Raw genomic sequence first — 23,149 nt, 5'->3', positions numbered from 1 at the left:
TTGATTATGAATACAAACGCAAATACTGACAGCAGAAGTGGGCGTGGTTTAATTAACATACTTTCTGACTACAGCTTTCCCAAGAGACTGGGTGAATGCTATTTTCATAAATAGTAGGAAACATATTTTTTTCATGAAACGGCTAATTTGTTTTTCTTGTCACGTAATAATTAAAAGGACGAGCCTGCATTTTAATAGTATATTCAGGACGCGAGGTTCGCCATTGTTTCAGTTGGCCAATCATGAACGACTTGACAAATGACATTCAGTTACTAAGACATGTCTTATGTACAATACAACAGACTGGAAGTGTTACTGTTGAGTCCAGATTTAAATTCATCTTATTTTGCCGCAATATTGTTCTTATATTCCTAAATCTTGTTGTTATATTTTTCCTTTTTTTAATTTTAATGAAATTCGCTTCATTGATTTTAAAATACATGTATAATTACTATACAAGACGCGTGAAATTTCAACCTCGTTGAAATTATTATTTCACAACACAATGTTAAACAATGAAAACTGATTATATATGTACTTGTTTTGTATTAATAATGTATATAATATGTAATACGAAATAAGTATTTTATACTAATTTCCAGATATTACAAAACTATGTCATGGATATTTCGTTATTACTAGATTGCGTTTGAACGAGGATAACATTTAGAGGCAAAATGGCGGCTTACTTGTTAAAATATTCGGTAACTGGATTATTATTGTTCGTGTTTTATTGCGTACAAGCGGAACCGGTAAGAGGAATATCACCGCATATTGTGACGCATTTCATTACTTATATTTGTTTTATTTGGTTTTATGTCACTATATTTATACATCACACACCACTCAATGCTTCCGGGATATCGGTCTGCACACATGGCTACTTAGCTGCAGTTCTGTAGCTCACTTGGTTTTGCTGTAGCGAGCTACAGAACTGCAGCTAATGGCTACTGAGCTTAACAAGGTCGCGTGAGTTGCATCCTCCGCGGCACACCAAACACTGATGTCGTTCGGCCGGCAAAGGCGCCACTCACGCCTACATGTCAGGCCAATAGCTACTGTACTAGTTCTTATTGCACCACTTATAACTGTATCCCCTGCAGTAGTACCCAGTTCTTATTGCACCACATATTACTGTATCTAACTCTGTACGTTTAAGTATTACACAACACTGACACCAGAAAGTACAGAAGTAAGGTCACTTAAAACTACAATTATGAAACTAAACTTACAAAATTACAAAACTAAAGAAAAAAAAATATAATACACATTAAAAAAATAAACAAACTACAAGTACACAAAAGTATAGATAACAAAAACAACCTAATTATATACCCTATCAAAGGTACATTACTTGGGGTTTGCAACGCGCATAGTACTGTATTGTCAAGATCCCATTCAAGTCTCATCTCGTAGATAGCGAGATTGATGCTACAACCTTCTGACATGACATAGGCGATTTGTAATAAAACAATAAAACATGTGTTACCACATTCATAGTGAAAAAATATAATACATCGAAAATGTACAGAAAATATAGTTATCGTAATCCGTCATATCGTGAGCAGCTATTTTGATCCACCTGGACATCCCAGTATCCTAGTTACCTCGGGCATGCACATTCGCATTTTTCTGAGTTGGAATGCTCATGCAAGAGCGAGATTGTAACGGGATCTTGGTATCATGTCACCGTAGTTGCAGACCCCAAGTAATGTACCTCTGACCTATATATATAAAATATGTTTTTGAAATTCAGTTCCTCACCTCCTTGGCTATTATTGCTGATTTTTCGTCGCCGGAGTGATTTACATTGTCAATTTTGGTTCCCAGAGCGTCTCTAATAAATAACCTATCTAACCGCTGGACTGAATTAATGATATTATCAAAAAATCATAGAAGATTTTGTCGTTTTTGGCATCAACGTATTTTCGCTCAGAAACGCAAGGGTGATAAGACTTGATTTTCAAGGACGCAGGTTGTTTGGATCGAACTGTTTCTTTTGTTTTGAGTTCCTTGTAAATCTAGAAACATAACAACGTTGTTTTTTAGTGAATACAGAATATGTTTTGTTTCAATACAGGATTTTGATATGGGCAATCAGGCAATTTTAACAATTTCTTACTGGAGCGTCCCCTGTATAAATGGTCCTCTACTCTCCAAAAAATGACAAGGGTACTAGTCAAGAATAGACTTCCTGTTCAGCGCGTCTTTGATTGTAGCAATGTTTACACCACTGTACAAAAATACACACACTCGCGAATTTGACAACATTCACCTGAGCGTTGTAGGATAGTGGGAATAGAAGCAAATAGATGGAAATGCCAGTTACGTCACTCATGAAGATTGATGATTCGATTGGTGGCCGGGATAGATGTATTTAGTGTTCATTTCTATGCAAAGGTCTACATTTGCGATTGTTTTGGCTCTGCTGCTCTCTTGGCATGGGCAACTATGTTACTTTTTTGTTTTACTATTCTGACGTTCACTTGATCAATTTTGTATATATCAGTCAGACACTGACAGTAAGTAAGAAAACAGACCGGGACATAGTCAACGCGGGACTCGGAGATCGTCATCGTACAACATTAATGAATGAAATATACATTACAGTCTCATGCTTCCGAACAATCCGACATTTATGCTGGTGACTGTGGAGAACAAAGTATACAAATACTGTCCACGATATACTGCAAAGTGGAAATAAAACAAACAACTCTTTCTCGGGGATTTGGATTATAACACGATCTAAATCCAACGTTAAGCCTATAAATGTTCCATTGTTTTTAGTGCCAAACCCCTTTGTTAAGTACAACAACAAATATTTCATTGGTGTTTGTGAGCTCTTGTGTGATTGGTCAATGCGTGGACAGCTCTTCCACTTCCGTGTTTTACTCCCTATCAATTTGGGCCCTGTTTAACCATAGACAGTATAGTAGTATAGTAACACCAATGTCAAACGCCGTATGCCCAACGTAAGCAGGGCTGGAATATTATGATGAGCAAGTAAACAATGACGTCATATTTACTTCCATGCGATGTCACTAATTAATTGAATAAAATTAAAAGTTAGTTTCAGACGGCAGTAATGTTTCCGTACATGTTATATTCAGTCTGTACCCCGTTTTCGACAAAATATTTGAATATTTTTGTTTTCATGGTGCATGAATCTTATTATGTTATTGTTTACCGACTATGCTCGTTTTTTATTTTTCTCTGCCACGAATTTTTTTTTCAAACAGACTTTGAATCCGCATGTTCTCTCATCTGTCACCATCTTGACAATAGCTCACACTCTTTCAACCGGAATTCATGTCTAAGGTTGTACCCCGTTTTCGACAAAATACTCGAATATTATAGTTTTCATGATGCATGAATCTTCTTATTATGTTATTTTCCACCGACTGTGCTCGTTTTTTGTTCTCTGTCTTGCACTTATTTTGAAATTAACTTTCAATCCGTTCGTTTTCATGTCTGTCGTCATCTTGACTACTTATTCACACTCTTTCAAACGGAATGCATGTGTAAGTGTGTACCCCGTATTCGACAAAATACACGAATATTATTGTTTTCATGATGCATGAATCGTCAAATTTTGTTATTTTCACTGACTACACTTGTTTTTTGTTGTTGTCTGTCTCGCATTTTTTTAATAGACTTTCATTCCGTTTTCCGTTTTCACGTCTGTCGCCATCTTGACTACACGTCCAGTCTTTCAGCCTGAATGCACGTCTACCTACGTTATACCCTGTTTTTATTAATAATTTCAACAAAATAACTCGAATACTTGTGTATAAATGAGGCACGATTGTCTTTATTATTCTATTTTCACTATTTTCGGGTTTTTGATAGCGTTTCAAAGGGTTTCTTTTACGTGACAATCAAGAAAACGCAAATCTTCGCTATTTTCGATGTTGATGCCCGGGCTCTGAATCACACACACAGAGTTGTTAACATGAATTGCTGTGTCTACTGCGTTTGGATCTTCTTCACTATCATTTCCACCGTCATCAAAATCCGAAAAAAAAAAACATCGAGCAAATCATCTATCTACACACGGGAACTCGTGATCAGCATTGGCCATTTAGAATACCCATGGAATACCATAGGCGACTCTCATCAACGAAATTACGCAGTCCACTTCATTGATTGTTTAGTTTGATAATTTATAAACATATATTCAGTGTGAGACTGTTGCTTTCAAGTTGTGTTAATACAAAGATGATTTAAACTTGTCCCTTCCGTTACCAACGTATTCAATATACGGAAATAGCATGTGTGTGCGTTTGCGTGAGTGAAAGATGCTGGCGAAATTTCTCGTCAGTTCTATTTATTTCGAACGTGCGTGGTGGGCGCCTTTGATTGCGTTTATTTTGTTCTTTCATTCGCGAAATCTATCACTGGCACCGTTTATTTTGTCATGTCTCACAACTGAATGTCCAAGCTGACTTTGTTTTGGCTGTATATAGTTTTGTGGACAAGGGAGGTCATCTTGGTTGCCTAATTAACTAATTAAAATACCTGTCAGGCATCTCTACCTTAACGAGAAATCGAAATAAATATTTAGTTTATGTTAACGGTTAGTTTAAATCAGCTTAACTTTTTTCCAGCCTACCCTGCTACAATAGAATCGCTGGAGTTGCTTGTCCTTCCTACTATATTGTCTATGATTTAACTCCAGGATTACGTCCAAACGCCACCCTCTTGACTGGAGATATGTGTTAGAAAATAAACCTTTGTTGTTGCGGTGTATGCAAGAAGATGAACTACTTATGTTTTTAACATCACTTCACCTATTAACAATTCACCCCTAGACGTGATAATTTCATTTCAATAGTAAAAATCCGTTCTCAAAAATCCAAATAATCACAACTTCACCGAAATTCATTTTCTATTCTTACCCACAAGCCACACCCAGACCATTCATCAAAATGAGTGGTCTGGGGTATACTAGTACTCTGACCCATGCCGAGGACTTCCTGTTTGTAATGCTATATGATAAATCAGATTAACTATCACGTGAAACCAAAGACAATTGTGTTTGGTGAAACCAAATGAAAATCATTCTAAAATAACGTACTTACAGTATACCCAATTGATTCTGGAAAAAAATGACATTTGCAATAATAATCGACGAGCAGGTTCGGGTAGTAACGTTCGGTTGACGAAATAGACGATACAACAGTACTGATTGGACCTACATGAATGCTACTCTATTTCACATAACCAAATGTTGTTGTTTTTTGCTGTTGTACATTATCTTCGGTAATAACTCCGAAAGTGAAGTCTTATATCTTCAGCAGAACGTAGCCGTTAAAACTTGCAAAACGAGTCTGTTTCGATCCATCATCACTTAAGCAGCATACAATTTATTTATTTTTTGACTCATTTAAAAAATACGAACGGTGTCAATATTTAAAACTGCATTTTGTCTGTCTCTAGCGTGCCTCAGAATGATATAGATCTTGGCCGATTGTATTTTTACAAAGGACCTGAATGTACAGCACTAATTTCACCCAACCTCCTGCTCGCTTCTGCTTTTCGATCATTATTTTTACTCGCTTTTGCAACCGCCTGTTGAATAATTTTCGCTTATTTTTTCAAGCGCGCGAACCCAGAAATATTGCTCGTCTGCAAGGTCGCACCTTAAATACATGGCGGTGGCATCAATATGTTCCTGGTGTCTCTGCTCTCTGCCCTAAGAAGTTAGCATTGCCTGTATCACGTAATTGTCTCGATAATCATATTGTTGAAACGAGGTAGCAGCCCTGGATTCAAACGAAATACAGTCTCGCTCTATCAGCTTGTTGTGGAACGTTCACATAACAAGAGGTCATAGTTCAAGTTGCGTTCACAAACAAAACAAAGTATGATGGTTTGGAAGTGTCGTTTGAAATTGAATAATGGTTATTACTCGTTGAATCCTCAAACTTTAGTACTAAAACAACCATTTCGACAACTCATGTGCCAGTGTTCAGTGTTTGAACAAGCGGTCAGTGTTTTTAATAAGCGAGTGAGAAAAACAAGGGATAAAACATGGTTGTTTTTCCGGTCGGAAATTAAGTGATATGCTGTTTATTAAAATGCTATAAAAGCGAAATATTGGGCGAAATGAGTATTGATGCCCATTTACAGCGTGACATGCGTCACTAAATGAGGTGATGGTTAGAGTTGGTAGTACCAGTACTAGTATACGCGGGGAGGGAGTCCAGATAGGGAACAGCCAGCATCCCCTTTACAGGGAAAATGTAAAATCTCGACGGATTTGTTTCGTTCTTACATGTAATATTAGGTTTTGTGGGCTTCTGAGTTCAAAAAAGATGACTATATCAACCAAAAAGCATGCGTTTAGAGACATACCTATGCAGAAGTTGGTTTGCCAGTACTTAATCCATTTTTAACAGCTAAGCTACTCTATTGACATTGGTTGTTTGATATGCTGTTGATTAAAATGCTATAAAAGCAAAATATTGGGCGAAATGAGTATTGATGCCCATTTTCAGCGTGACATGCGTCACTAAATGAGGACATGGTTAGAGTTGGTAGTACCAGTACTAGTATACGCTGGGAGGGAGTCTGTAGAGATACCACAGATACTAGTATGCCAATTAAAAACAACATTTCGAAAGTCGAAAAGCTTTTGGTAGGCGACTCTATAACAAAACACGTGGACGTGTCGCGCATGTTTCCTAGAAATTCGACAAACCACATTAGAATACCGACATTCAAACAAGCCTGCAAAACCATTTCGGAAATCACTTCTACTACTGTAGATACTGTGATATACCATCTCGGAACTAACGATTTGAAAGATTTGACCCCAACAGAATGCCTGGACAGAGCTATCGAACTTGTCAACATAACACGAAAGCAGTTATCAAACGCACTGGTAATGGAGTCTGAAGTAATCAAACGACATGACAACAAAATGATAAATAACAGGATAGACAAATTTAATGAGCTACTATCGAAAGAAGCAACTCGTCACGACGGATATGTTATCAAATACAACCACCTATCGACAACACAAGAATTCTATGCTCGTGATGGAATTCATATCAACCCCAGAGGTACTGCTAAATTGGTTTATGCCATCAAAGAGGAGATAAGAAAATTAGACACGATAGATTACCCACGAAAAAACGGGAACGGAATTTTAGATAGGAAAGATCAAGTTTATAACAACACCAGAAATGCGAAGAGATTCCCGATTCCATATCGTAAATTAAACAGCGAACGCGGATCACAGCAGCGCCACCACGCAGCAAACAACAAAATACCTCGGGAAAAGTGGGAAGACTCAACACCGTGACCCAGACAAGCAGAGCTATGGTGATAAAGATAAACTGTTTTTACCAGCACAGAGACAACGAAGTTCACATTCTACAACCGGTAAAACCGAACAAAATACTCTGGCAGAAAACATGTTCTCCAAATTTGTTAAATTCATGGATTTCATGAACTCCTTTTAACCGATGATAATGTTAATCTACACCATTTCCGTGCCAAATCAAGGTATTACCAATGTTTTTTTTCTCTCATCATTACTATCAAGTTACCCTCCAATAATAATGTATGACCTATTGTAGTATATTTTTCTATTTTTCCCTGCTAAATTCCAGATAGTATTTAACTACATAACGGATCCCACATAGTCTTAACATCTGTGATTCTACGCAGATTTTAATTATACATGTAGTTATTGTTAACCCCTCCCTTTTTATCGCTATTATTACTATTAGTTTTTGTTCTGATTTGTTTGTTTTTGCGGATTTTTTTTATTCTTTCTATCTTTATCGTACATTTTCTTATTCAATTTTAGCGTAGATTTTATTATTCCCTCTTATTGTTTCGGCTACTTTTAATATGAATACAAGCATAAAATTTAAAGCATTAAAAATAGGTAGTTGGAATATTAATGGGCTTAGTAGAGACAAACTGAATGAGAATGAATTTACTAAATTTGTAACAGTGCATGATTTTGTATGTCTACAAGAGACATGGCTTCATAGCACTAATCAGGTACATATGCCAACCACCTTTATAGCTTATTATGAATTTTTTCGTTTGGATCGACCAAGCCTGTCTCTGATTTTATTTCATTAGTCTCATGCATAGCTGACAAAAGCCTGAAAAAAATAACACCAAAAAGGAAAAAGAATACTAAACCCAAAAAGAAAAAAGCAATTATGATTTGACCAAGACTGTTGGTCACTTAGAAAAGAGTTTAGAAATATTTCATCTCTTCTAAAGAAATATCCAAGAGATCCATATATTAGAGGCAGATTTTTCTGTATTAAAAAGGAATATAAAACAAGCAGCCTGTCGGCTGAGATAGCTCCGCTGTTAGCAATGCACATGGCAATTAAAGAACAGAAGATATCATTAGAAAATGAACAAATTTGAGAGAGGTCCACATGTAGTACCTATATGTATAATATATCAAAGCAATTGGACTTGCGGTTTTCAACAGGAAGTCGAAAATATCACTTTTTACCAAAAATTACAAAAATATTCATCAAAATTAGAGAATTAAAGATATCATCATGAAATGAACAAATCTGAGAGAGGTCCACATGTAGTACCTATATATGTAATATCAAAGCAATTGGACTTGCGGTTTTCAACAAGAAGTCGAAAATATCACTTTTTACCAAAAATTACAAAAATATTCACCGAAATTAGAGAATTAAAGATATCATTACAAAATGAACAAATCTGAGAGAGGTCCACATGTAGTACCTATATATGTAATATCAAAGCAATTGGACTTGCGGTTTTCAACAAGAAGTCGAAAATATCACTTTTTACCAAAAATTACAAAAATATTCACCAAAATTAGAGAATTAAAGATATCATTACAAAATGAACAAATCTGAGAGAGGTCCAAATGTAGTACCTATATATGTAATATCAAAGCAATTGCACTTGCGGTTTTCAACAAGAAGTCGAAAATATCACTTTTTACTAAAAATGACAAAAATATTCACCAAAATTAGAGAATGGAAGATATCATCATGAAATGAACAAATCTGAGAGAGGTCCAAATGTAGTACCTATATATGTAATATCAAAGCAATTGCACTTGCGGTTTTCAACAAGAAGTCGAAAATATCACTTTTTACTAAAAATGACAAAAATATTCACCAAAATTAGAGAATGGAAGATATCATCATGAAATGAACAAATCTGAGAGAGGTCTACCCAAGGTACATATACACCAAGTATCAAAGCATTCAGGCTTGTAGTTTTCAAGAAGAAGTCGAAAAAGTAAAACATTGACACGGACGACGGACGACGACGACGGACGACGACGGACAATCACTCATATGATAAGCTCCGCTCGACAAAGTCGACAGCGGAGCTAAAAAGAGAAATGAATTTAAAGTTTCGTAACTAAATGAACTTGAGAGTTTAAAAGGAGATTCCTCTAAATTCTGGAAATTATTACGAGATTTAGATGATGATAGAAACAGTAATGAAATACATAATGCAATAACACCAAATGAGTAGTTAAATTACTTTAATAAATTGCTAAATCCACCAACGGAAGACAATACTACTCTAAACAATAACATTAATTCTGAACTAAATGCCTTGGAGAGAGACATGGATGATAATCCAGATATTAATGGACCAATCCTGCAAAGTGAAATCTTAAAAGCAATAAAGTTATTAAAATATAACAAAGCAACTGCCGAAGATAAGATTTCAAATGAATTTCTAAAATACGGCCAATCACACCTCATCAATGCCCTGCAAAAACTTTTTAATATCATTTATAATAGCAATAAATTCCCCAAATCATGGAGCTCGGGTTTGATAGTACCAATTTTTAAATCAGGAAAAAAATCAAATCCTTCAAACTATAGAGGCATAGCCTTATCAAGCTGTCTGGGGAAATTATTTACAAGTATAATTAACCAAAGAATAACATCATACCTAGAAAAAAATAATATTTCTAAAAAGCAATTTGGATTTAGGAGAGATTGTCGCACATCAGACAACCTCTTCATTTTAAAAACAATAATTAATAAGTACCTACATCATAACAAAAATCTAAAAGATCTTACAGGAAATAAGAACAAACAAAACCCCAAAAGACTATATGCTTGTTTGGTAGACCTTAAGAAGGCATTTGACAGTGTGTGGCATGAAGGAATGTTTTTAAAATTATTAAAATCTGGCATAACAGGCAATATTTATAACATTATAAAAGACATGTACAGTAAAGTAAACTATAAAGTCAAGGTTAATGATGGATTAACAACTGAATTCACATCACATACTGGGGTTAAACAAGGGTGTAACTTAAGTCCAACTCTTTTCAATTTGTTTATTAAATGAACTGTCAAAACTAGGCTAAGTCAAAGAAGCGATAGACAGAGAATAAGGTTGGGCAGTCAGGGACTGCTGACGATAATTTATTTCATAAACCGGCGCTTGGTTGGCGCATGCGCAGAAGCCACCATATGAAAAACCCCATATGGAAGGATACATCCCTGTGAGGTAATAAAGTACCTCAAAAAGTATAAACTACAAAGCTCAAAATCTGTAACTACAAACTAAATCTATAAACACTACAAGCATAAAATAAACAAAAAGGGAGGGTGGGTTGGGGAAACAATGCCTGCCGTGCGTGTCGAGCCAGCTAGCCAATACCCTCAATCTGTAATGCTGCAATATATAGTGCCATGGTCTTAGCCATGCTAGCTAAGATAATCACACGTTTTAGCTTAAAAACAATCAAGCATTGGCGCCGGTGATCTTTTCCTGTCTTGGCATTGGCTTGAAATTGTCTATACCAATAAACAAGCTGGTTGCTATACAGCTGGTAGTGAGGGGAAAGATTACATTGCTTAATCTGCCACTAAAGGTTACGTAACAAAAGATGACACATTTAAAACTGTATTAAACTTAAATACATAACTTAATGACCTACCAGGAATTTTTGATACTGCAACATGTAATCCACCCACACTGAGAAACAGTAAAGTTTGGTGCCTCCTCTTTGCGGACGACATTGTCATCCTTTCAGAAACAAAACATGGATTACAAAAGAGCTTAGATAATCTCTCCACTTACACAAAACACTGGAAGCTGACTGTTAATACAGAGAAAACAAAAATAATGGTTTTCAATTATAAAATAATCGTCTATAATAATAATAATAATAATAATATTTTATTAGCCTTTGGAGCGGCAAACAAAGAGAAGAAAACAACCAAATCATACATATTTGAAAAAGGAAAGAAGAAAAATCACATTAAATTCAAACTTTCTTTTCTATACTTATACAATTGAGTAATAAATACTCTAACTTCCTTGGATACAATATTCCCCAAATTATTGTTGACTTTCCACAATATGTCGCTAAAAAGTACATTAAACTTAAAATTAATTAATTCCTCCAGAAAGAAAGTTATTAATAAGTGTTGGGTCTACTTCAAGGTTTTGAACTTTGTACATGAAATCTCCATAAAATTTGTGTCTTAAATGATAAGTTGCTTTGCATAAAAATAGAAAATGATAAATATCTTCTTTGTCGTCATTACATAGCTTGCACATTCCATTCCCTTTATATTTGTCCCATGTTATTTTATTACCCTCTAAATCCAGTGAGTTAGATCTGACTTTAAAATACAGTGATATGCCATGATGATCAAGGGGATCATTTATATAGATTTCTTTTTCCTTATTTCTTTTAACCCAACTGTAATGTTCCAGTGATTTCATATTAGATATTTGATCTGCAAACGTTTTTACTTCATTTTGTTCACTTATTTTATAAAAGCTTTTGAGCCAGTTTATATTGTTAGGTATGTTTAACCCATAGACATGGTCTAATCCGTTAGTTTCAAGTACTTTGTGCACATATGTTGGCCAATTCCAAGTAAGCTTACGGTTGTTTACATACGACTTGTGCAATTCTGTGAAAACAATTTTGGTCCATCTGGTGTTATTCATTTCTTGTAATCTGTTCAAATATTTAATTCGAAAAGTATCAAGGGTGTAGCTCAAATCAGCCCATCCTAAATCCCCTAATACAGCAGAGCAAGCAACATTTCTGTTGACTTTAAAAAGGAATTTGCCAAACTGATATTGCAGACTTTTTAACTTTTTCCTATCATCGTTATTTTCTAAAAACCATACACCACATCCATAGCTAATAGATGGTAAAATTATACTCTTTCATTATTATAGACAACAATATCTTCTTCTATGAAAGTAAAGAAATTAATGTGGTTAGACACTACAACTATTTAGAGGTTGTATTAAGTTCGAACGGAAAATTTAAGGAGGCAATGAAAACATTAAAACTAAAAGGCCAAAAAGCTTTATTTAGTTTAAAAGTAAAACTTGGACATAAGGCAAATTTAATTCCACTTACAATACTATCCCTTTTCGATAAACTAATTAGATCCATCAAGTGTGGAAGAAATTCACCTAAACTTTTGTCGTTTTGTTTTAGGAGTCAGGAAGAACACATCTATCTTGGGTATTTATGGGCCACTGGGGAAATACCCACTTGACATATTCATCAAAAAACAATTAATTAAATACTTCAACAGAGTAATGAATACATCAAATGAATTGGTAAGGGAGGCAGCAATTATGAACAAACAATTAAACAGCAAATGGTACAGTGCCATAACTACACTGTTAACTGAAATAAACCAACCACAAATTATCGAAACAACAACTATACTGAACGAGAGAAAAACCAAGAAATTAAGTTTGGAAGTTGAAAAAATATATAAATTATACTGGAAAAGGGAAATTAACATAGGGACTGATGTTAACCAAAATAACAATAACAGAAGAAATAAACTGAGAACGTACAAAAATTTCAAAAATGAATTTACTTTAGAAAATTATGTGATCAAAATAAAGAATGCCGAACTATGTGAATGTAGGGAGGTACACCAAACCAAAAACCGAAATAGGAAAAAGAATCTGCAAACTGTGTTCAAATAACAAAGTAGAAGATGAGTACCATTTCATGATTGAATGCCCCTTTTACGAAAAATCGCGAAAAGCATTATTTGAAGAGACTACTAAGCACATTATAAATTTCACGAATATGAGTGACTACAACAAATTTTTAAAATTAATGGGTGATACAAATCTGAATGTACAAATACCAGTTGCTCAATTTATCAAAAATAACACGAACCTTAGACAGCAACATCTTCTGGCAAATTAACATAAATACTTTTCTCCTTTAATAGGTTTTTTTTTTTCTCATTTCCATCTTTCATTGATTTACTGTTTATTGCTTTTTTTATTATTATTATTTCATCTATTTTTTTCCCAATATTATTACCAACATTTATTAATAGTTTTTTGTAATTGTAGTCTATTGATTTTTTTTTAAACCATTGTTGTGCTTTAGACAGTAATTCTTGTAAAATTTGTATGTTTTATATATGTGTTTTAGCAGTTAGTGTAACCATTTTAATTCCTTCTGAGGAATTTTAAGTGTTTCAATAAACCATGTTGTCATGGATTTGGCACTTGAGGTGGCTGATAAGCCGTGTCGAAAACGTGCACAAAACTACCATTCTGTGCACGTTTTCGACACGGATTGAAAACCAGTTGTAAGCACAAATTTTCATATGAACAATCGACAAAACAAAACAAAAACTGCCGAGTACACCACACAGTCATGTCAGTAAGAAAAATGTACTGTGGACTTCATGGTCAATGTAATAAAATACAAAATAAATGTAGTGAATACAATACATGTATTTATAAAAATAATCTTGCAGCCTCCATGGACAACTTGAAGTTGACAAGCTCCAATATTGCAAATCTCATTAGGATTTCCATATAAAGTTACACAGATAGAAAAAAATGCATTATTAGACAAGGAAAAATAATGCTTTTTTGTCAAGGCTATACATGTATATACTAAATTCTCTTATTTTGGGGGTATTTTTGTGCATACATGTATGCATTAAAATATGTATACCCATTAAAATTATCAAAACTTCAAATGTAATCATAGTTAAAATGTGAGGTAAACACAATTATCGAGAGTGATTTTGGATTTGTTGAACAAATCTAAAGTCTAAATCTAAAAGTCTAATTGGTGATGCGAAGTGCCAAACCAGTTTATAAAATAGTGAACACAAATTTTTGTAAATATAACTGACTGTGAAAGAAGCCCATCGCGAAGTGTCCTTGTGGTAATAATAAAATCTCAAATAAGTACATAGCAATAGCAATGAGTGCATTGTACAGTTGTCAATGAGAAAAAAAATTAATATTTAGTTATTCAGGAGGCATTGTTGTCTCATTTCAAATGCATTTTTTAGAAGTTGCGAAAGAGGAATGGACATGTGTTTGTTACTCATCACAAAAATGAATTTGTATTCATTATTGTTATTTTTAAACTCTTTATTAGTTTTTTTGGCACAGTTCTAGAAGCCATACGTGTACCTACACACGAATTGGTGACGTCACAAAATACATGACATTCAATCAGGTGGTTTCCTTGGTATATACGAATTGGTATATACAAATTACAATAAAGATACTTGAGACATTACACATAAGGTGGAACAAATCACGTGCCAATATAATGATAATAATGGTAATAAATCCTAGCTTAACAGTTGAACAGAACGATCTTATAGTCAGTGGGGTCACACCAAGGGTCATGCATTTCGTTGCAAAATGGCCTTGTGGTTGAAACTGGGTCATCGTGTGACGGGTGAGGAAGACATCATTAAACACTCAAAAAATCACAGTAAAATGGGGAAGTGATTGCATATTACATGGGAAATGAAAAAACGCACAATACAAACACCATGGGTTTGAATTCCACTAGATACACACTCACCGGAACCAAAGCAATCGGAAACTAGCAATTGTTTTGGCTTTCCCGTTCAACTCATCGGAACATTGAAGTAGTTAGCAAAATAAACACCACTCAACGACCAACGCCATGCCGTGGTACACAAGCGTGCTTTGCGGAGCTTTGTGGATCCTTTCTCACACGGTGCCGGGTTTGTCTCCGAGTTGAGGGCTTTGGTCGAAGGACTGTCAGGGCAAATTGCGTCCCTGTCAGGCCAGGTAGATCAGACACAGTCAGAGCGAGCTGTCTCCACTGCACCCCCGGTGGGCAAGCAGGAAGAAACACGAAAGCTTGTTTACATTCAAACATGTCTCTTCCGGGGAACCCCCATTCCCAGCTGCGGCTCTCCCACTAATTTGGGTCAGGCCGAGGCTCAGGCTAATTGCACTGGGCCTTCTCTGAAGCCTCGGGCACTGAATGCCAACGGGGTGCTTGCAGCCAAGCCTCCGATCTCAGGGCAGCGCTTTCAGGGCAGGGCACACATTGACCCCCCTACTTTCAGCCAGTGAGGGTTCGTCACGCGGTAATGGTACAACGGTAACGAATTTACCCTTGTGTCCGGTCTCCGCTGTGGGTTTTGACTCTCTTCTTACCGACCCACGGGCGTCCCCAGAGCGAACCGACCCTGTTATGAGACGCACAGTCGGACATGCTCTCTCACATATTTAAAGTGAAAAGGAGACACAGTTCACTCGCGTCTGATACAGCCGGTACCTCGGGCGGTCCCTCAGAGTCTTCCATCCGTAACGACTCGGTGAGCCACGCTTTTGGGCATGATACGGAGTTCTATCGATCTTAGTGACACGATGTAAATGCCCCCACCCCTGATCCTAAGGCGACCACTTTCAGTTGTTAGTCCCCGTTTGAAGTCCGAAAACGGGGACTTATAATTCGGTCTCCGTGCATCCGTCCGGAGTCATATCTCAGAATCCCTTGAAACGATTCCGTTCATTCTTTGCATGTGCCTAGTACTTTATGTGGGACATATGCACATGCAGTGGTTTAGCAATTCGATTCAAAATGGCCGACTGGCAGCCATCTTGTTTTTTGAAAATGTTGTATTTTAGACATCCTTTGTCAGTTTTCATTCAAACTTGGTACATAGATTATACATGTTAGGATACATGTCCATGACGATTTATTTCACAATTGGATCAAAGATGGCCGACTGGCAGCTATCTTGTTTTTTGAAAATGTTGTATTTTGGACATGCTTTGTCAGTTTTCATTCAAATTTAGTACATAAGATCATACATGTAAGGATACATGTCCCCGACCGTCCGTGAGTTCCTGAGTCTGTCTGTCCGTCTGTCTGTGTGTCCGTCCGTCCATGCGTCAGTCTGTCCAGAGTCATATTTCAGAATCCTGCGGACCGATCCCGTTCATTCTTTGCATGTGCCTAGTACCTTATGTGGGACATATGCACACGCAGTGGTTTAGTGATTTGATTCAAAATGGCCGACTGGCAGACATCTTGTTTTTTGAAAATGTTGTATTTTGGACATGCTTTGTCAGTTGTCATTCAAACTTGGTACATAGATTATACATATCCATGACGATTTATTTCGCAATTGGATCAAAGATGGTCGACTGGCAGGCATCTTGTTTTTGTTTTTTATGCGGTATCTTGGACGTGCTCTGTCAGTTTTCATTCAAATTTGGCACATACATGTACTATATACATGTTAGGATGCATGTCCATGACAATTTGTTTTAAAATCTGGTCACGGATGGCCGATTGACAGCCATCTGACTTTTTGGCCTTACTTCTATATTTCCACAATTTATGTACCATTTTCATTCGTATTTGGCACATACATCATACATATCAGTTTGTTTTATAATCAGATCAAAGATGGCCGAATAACGGCTGTTTTTATTTTTGGCCATATTACTACTACACGGAACACATGTTTTGATGTAAATAAACAATCTGTTGTATTGGAACTCAAGTTTCAAGGACACGCTCACGACAACCCCTCCACTTTAATATGATGAGCACAAAGACAACATTCAAAAATTTAACGGGGACTGTGTCATTTTCAATGACTTGTTCAGGGAATGGTGTGTACAGTCTCGTAGCTTCGGAGTGCAATGAACTAGAGGGTTCAGATCGAATCCGCTAACCAGTTGGCCCTGCCAAGGGTAAGCGAAGGGCACCACAAGCACAGATAACACAACGCCCTAGGGCGTCGTCTGCTAGCCAGAGTAGTGGTGTGCCCCCAAGGACGAAAGAGCCAGGTGGTGGCTCCTCACCCTCATCGGGCGGACGTCTACCCCGGCAGCGGGGGAAGCGTGTTTTACCCTTACCTCTGCAACCCGGGGGGGGGGGGATCACTCGCTCTCAGTAGACCCGCACATACAAAAGCTTTATCTGAGCGCGCTGCCCACGTCATGGCCAGGGCGAACAGGGATTCCACCAACGCGGCCTACATTTCTAGGCTGCGAGCATACACTGATTGGTGTAGCGGAAGGGAGATTGATCCATACCATCCCTCTATTGGCCAGGTAGCAAGTTCCTTCGTCCACCTGTTTGACGAAGTGGGTTTGTCCTACGCAGCGATCGTTGGCTACAGGTCGGCCTTGTCCCCTACCATTGAGAACGTTCGGGAACAAGACTAGCTGATTGTCCTATTATTTATTAGGAGACTATTTACCAGACGCCAAGACCCCATACAAGGGAACCACCCAGCTGGGACTTGTTGGCTGTGTTGTCCGCTCTAAGCAGACCGCCTTTTGAGCCTCTCCGATGAGCACCACTCAAATTTTTGACATGGAAAATAGTCATCCTACTGGCCCTTGCCTCAGGTAGGCATCGGCCAGAGCTGGGGGCATTGTCCTTCTGGGATGATGTACTGCCGTTATGGACAATCAAGTTGTGCTAAAGACACGAATCGGGTTTCTAGCCTAGAACCAAATCCCAGGACATGATCCTCACCCGATCGTCATCCCCTGGCTGTTAAATTTTGTCTGCCCAGAGGGTCTGGAGGAATTGCTTCTCTGCCCGGTTCGATCACGGAGTTGCTACCAACCGTACTAAGGATTCAGGACAGGGTTCCAGGCACATGTGTTTGTGTTACGGCCCAGACAGGCAGGATAGGCCGGCCTCCCCAACTTCCATAACCAGGTTGTTTACTGCAACTTACTGCGATTGCCAACTCACTAGTGCTAGCGTCAGGTGTCCCCTCCCTTCAGCATACACAGAGGGCAGGCTTCTGGAGAACGCAGAACGTCTTTATCAACTACCACCTAACAGACGCCGAATCCATTGTGGGAGGACTCTTTAGGTTGGGTCCCGTCGTAGCGGGTCAGTCTTGGTTTGCTGACCCAGCCCGAACGACCACAAGGGTCCCTGCGCATAGGCAATAAGTCAGTCTCAGCATTTTATGCGGACAGATTTCTCTACCATCAGCACTCCCTGGAGGCTCCCAGTGCTGGCTTTTTGGCCTATGCCCTCATGCAGAACTGTTTCGGTCTTTACTTCGAAAGCTTACAGGCAAGGTAAGACACCACTCTTTTTGGGTCTTAACTAAGGTGTTGAGTTTATTGTTTGTTTCATCTCGGATTGGGAAAAGTCTTTCATCATTTTCTGTTTGCTTAGAAAACCTGCTACCTATCGGCGTCTGACTTTGCCTACAGTTCAAAATAGTCATTTTGACTGACCGGAGTCTATGGTGGGTAATTGAACGTAGTGAATTTAGGTAGAGGGTTCTCCGAACCCGCCTATTCACATAGTTCATACTCACCATAGACTCCAGGTCCCTCAACCACCCCACTCTTTCCGTAGCATTGGTCTAAGTCCTCGAGGCGGAGAGAAAGGAACCTGAGTGATTGTCCAGCCGTTAATGGCGCTGCCATATGGCCTCGGTCACGTGGTTCATGACGTAAGGGAAGAGAATCTTGGGGTCATGGGGCTTCCCCTGATCTAGATTCTATCTCTCTGTCACCGGCAGAATTGCTGATTAATGCCTATACAATGTAGTTCAAAGTAGTCATTTTGACTGACTGGAGTCTATGGTGGGTACATGTACATTGTATGAACTATGTGAATAGGCGGGTTCGGAGAACCCTCTGCCTAAATTGGCAAGATGTACACTAATGGGTTATGGCATGTATATAGTTTACACAGGTATAAAAACACCAAATTGAAAATTTTTTGGACAATTGTAACTCAATAATAGAAATATGTTGTATTTATATATATCAATCCATCGTGGACTTGTGGGTCCCAAACACTAGTATGATTTTTGAATGCTAGTAAAAACAGTGCTCCTATAAATAGGACTTAAATTGTGTGAAGACACTCGTGGTACAGTGGACAGGACAGTGCGCTAGGAACTCAAAGATTACATGTACAAGTTTGAATCACGGACTGGACATGAAAGACACTAAAAGCATAAACAGCAGTTTCAGTGTATCAAGAACTCAAGTCAGAAAAACAGAACACAAGAATACCTCACATGGAAGCAAGTCAAAGCGGATGAATCGTCGAAGTACGAACACAGTTGACAGCTGCAAGTCACATGCAACAACAACAGACACGAGGATCATTGCTGCCCTCCAAATGGGTCCCTTCTTTTGTATTGACCCTCAGGATTGCTAATTCCCCCTTTCTAACTCTTCCTCCCATAAATTAATGAATATTCATGAGCACAGAAACTGCTATGTCATGAATAAATTAGCATAATTTAAAACAAAATTGCATAAAGTTACAGTATCGTCTTCTGGAACCCTGCCATTTTTTCTGCCTCAATGGATGTTTTACCTCTTTGGGTGCAGTACAGAGGACATGTTAACTCAAAATGTTTCTCATCCTCTATTTTATGTCTGTTGCAGACCTTGTATATTCTGTTATGACGATCTGTTTCTATCTTAAGGGTGTGGTTACTGAGTCTTAATTGAGTTTGTGTGTGAGAATGTTTTTGCTTTACCGCATCCATTTCAAAAAGTTTTTTACATAGAAGCAACAGTAACCATACTCAAGGATATTTGGCATGAACATCACACATGATGGTTACTGTTACACATGAGTTTGATTTTATCTATTGACAAACTAGTTGACTGGTGGCTGAGAATGATCTTATAGGAGGTATCATTTTGACTGAACAAAACCTGGATATATACATGTATGCATGTAATATTTCATTTGAAGTCAAGCCATAGTTCATACATGATGAATACTCTTTCAATAATTCATTTACATCTTCATTGTTTATAATTGACTATGTCATTAACAATAACTTATGTCTATTTTGTTTTAGCACCCAGATAACTTTTTTCAGAGTGGTCACACAAATAACTGGGCAGTGCTTGTAAGTAACTTTATGGTTCTCACATACAGTTCTTGGTATTTGATAGAATTTTCACTTCATCATGTCTTCCATGTTAACACATCATTTTTTTAAACAATGGTTCTCCATGGTTTTAATATTAGGCAGGGTGCATTGAGGGGAAGGTAGAGTAAGTGTGGCACTTGATTTTTTTTTGCTTTTGGAAGATGAAGTATATTGAAGTGAAGGGGACAACCATTGTTAAGTGACAATTAAGAGCACACACTAAAACAAAGTCTCATATGAAGATAAATTGTAACAAGCCGGTAGGCTGGTTGGCGATCGGCTCCGCTAAAAAAACAAGCAACATGTTTTCGGCTGTTTCCATGAATGTGAAGCTAACGTCGGTTTATAACTAAATGGGCCCTGTATATGAAGTTCGCAAAAAACAATCAATCTTTTAGAAGTCATTTTACTTTATTACTAGGACGTATTCTGCTGTTACATTTATTATTTCCAACCATTTTGCGATTGTATTTTCTAGAATGAAGGCAGCATGTACAGTTCATTCAAAGTTCAAGGTTGCGTTGGGATTACGTTGATACTGTGTAACAATGTAGGTGCCGGTGATCTCTTACCAGTGCGCAACGTAGCCAAAATAAAAAGTTTTGTAGCTCGTTGCTACAAAGTAAACTTAATTACGTGAAAATCCACGTATCAGAATAAAGAGGGGGAGACACACACACAAGTTGACGGGTTGTAAGTTAGCGGTGTAGTGCCACTTTTTATTGCGTAACACGTGAACAGCTCATGACAACATACATGGCGTAATGTGATTTGCTAATAAGGTCATGGTCATGCCAAGTGATTATGTAACCCTAACTCAATGAATAAAAGTACAAGAAACCATAGCAAAGTCAAAGATACAACATTCCTCCCCTCTAGATAATGACATTAAAACTTGAGGAAGAAAACCTTTTTCTAATATACAATATTTGCAATCAATTCCGTCAAATACAATCATTCCATGAAAAATCATGGCTCAAATCGAACTGGAGGTCGAATTATTCTGCCTGAACAGGTGTTCTGGTTTTTAGAATCTGGTCTAAATTTACCTTTGGAATACTTGAAGTAAGATGCGAAATAGATACTTCATGACTATTTGGTGACTGCTCAGTTTTTGCAGGCAAAACAACACTGCTTGGTGTGTTCAGACTATTTGGCATAATTTGTTCACTACTCATAGGGCAGTGCCGATCAGGGTACGGTTCTGACTGTTGAGTTTGTTCAAACCTGACATTTTGATAGTCATTCGGAATGAGGTGATCAACATTAACAAATCGTTTATTGTTTCCTGGTACTCTTACTAAATACGCTAATGGACCCTTGATTTTTACAATTGTCCCAGGAATACATTTTTCTTTCCTTCCCCTCATGTTTCTGACTCTCACAGGCTGATAGTGATGAAAAGATCACATTTTTGATTTGTTACCATCATGCTATGCTTTGCTAGCAGTTTGTTTATTTTCAACCTGCAACTGTAGGCCAGGTTTTACCAGTGAAAGAAGAGTTTTAAGAGCGCGTTTCAGAAATAATTCTGATGGAGTTTTCCCAGTTGTGGTATGAGGGGTATTTACCGGTATATAATGAAATAACGCATTTGCCAACCGGTGTGGCAGTGCACAATTTTTTGATTTTTTCATTATTAATTTTAAAGTTTGAGGATGTTTTTCAGCCAATCCATTACTAGATGGATAGTATGGTGGACATAATGTGTGCTTGATGTCATTTTTCTCAAGAAATGTGGAGAATTCTTCTGATATAAATTGTGGTCCGTTATCACTCACAAGTTGGAGTGGTTCACCATATCTAGTAAATAGAGATCGCAGTGCATTGATTGTTGCAGTTGAAGTGATACTACTGTCTACCACTAGTAGAAATAATTGACCTTTTGTTTCAGCAAAATCAATATGAATTTTTTGCCAAGATTCCGTAGCCCAAGGCCACAATATGTAAGGGGAACCTTTTTACGAATATTATGATTTTCAATACATTCGTTACATGTTCTTACAACATCTTCAATATCCTGGTCGATACCAGGCCACCACACGAACGACCTTGCCAGCGCTTTCTTACAGGACATACCTGGATGACACTCGTGAAGTTCACCCAACATGTGTGTGCATACGGAATAATACCTCGCCTGCACCATAAAATACATTCATCTTCGAGAGTGAGTTCATGTCGCCTCATGAAATATGGTTTGGTGGCCTCGTTATCTGTATGGTTCGGCCATCCAGACAATGTATAATCGAATACTTTTGACAATATTGTATCTTTCCGTGTTTGTTCGACGATTTGTTTGGCAGTGACAGGTAACTCATCTACTGTCACTTGATGTACACTCTCCTCATCTGGGTCTGCAGTAACTGTAGACAATGGCAATCTACTAAATAAATCAGCATTAGCATTTTGTTCTGATGATCTATAGACTATTTTGCATTGATAACCTGACAAAAGCAAAGCCCACCTCTGCATTCGGGCAGCAGCAAGAGTGGGTATTCCAGCTTTGGGTCCAAAAATATGTGTCAACGGCTGATAGTCGGTAATACATGTATAAAAGTGTGAAATCTCCACCATAAAAATCCAAATTACATTTCTTTACTTCAAACACAATTTTCTATAGTAGTTCACTAATTCCAAGAAGGATTTCAACTCCGATACATTTTCTGGTGTTGGTGTGTTTTTAATGGCTTCCACTTTGTTAGCCCCCGCCGGATCTAGGATCCGGGCGGGGGGTATTAATTTGGGTCGTGTCTGTGCAATGTGTGTGCACATTTTCATGTTACCAGCTTTTTCTCACACATGTGTGATCCAATTCAGTTCAGAGTTGGTACAGAGACAGAAATTGATGGTGCTATTGTGCACATCAAGTTATTTTTTCGATTCTTCAAAGTTTCACTGTGTTTTTCCTTGATTTTTAACATTTTTCCTTCAAAATCCGACTTTTCCCGAAATTA

General features: G+C 37.5%; 1 protein-coding gene across 1 annotated transcript in view; it reads left to right on the top strand.

Moving 5' to 3' along the window:
- Nucleotides 1-660: 660 nt before the first annotated feature.
- The window catches only part of LOC102806605 (GPI-anchor transamidase-like), a 121,589-nt gene continuing 99,100 nt past the window's right edge, over nucleotides 661-23,149 (top strand). Inside the window, exons 1-2 of the mRNA XM_085492457.1 lie at nucleotides 661-752; nucleotides 20,121-20,171. Of these exons, the coding sequence (XP_085348583.1) occupies nucleotides 678-752; nucleotides 20,121-20,171 (126 nt within the window). The 5' untranslated portion in view covers nucleotides 661-677. The remainder of the gene's footprint in view (nucleotides 753-20,120; nucleotides 20,172-23,149) is intronic.

Source organism: Saccoglossus kowalevskii, chromosome 17 (genome assembly GCF_978046115.1).
Source record: "Saccoglossus kowalevskii chromosome 17, keSacKowa6.1, whole genome shotgun sequence".
Lineage (NCBI taxonomy): Eukaryota > Metazoa > Hemichordata > Enteropneusta > Harrimaniidae > Saccoglossus > Saccoglossus kowalevskii.
This window is presented reverse-complemented; position numbering and strand designations above follow the sequence as displayed.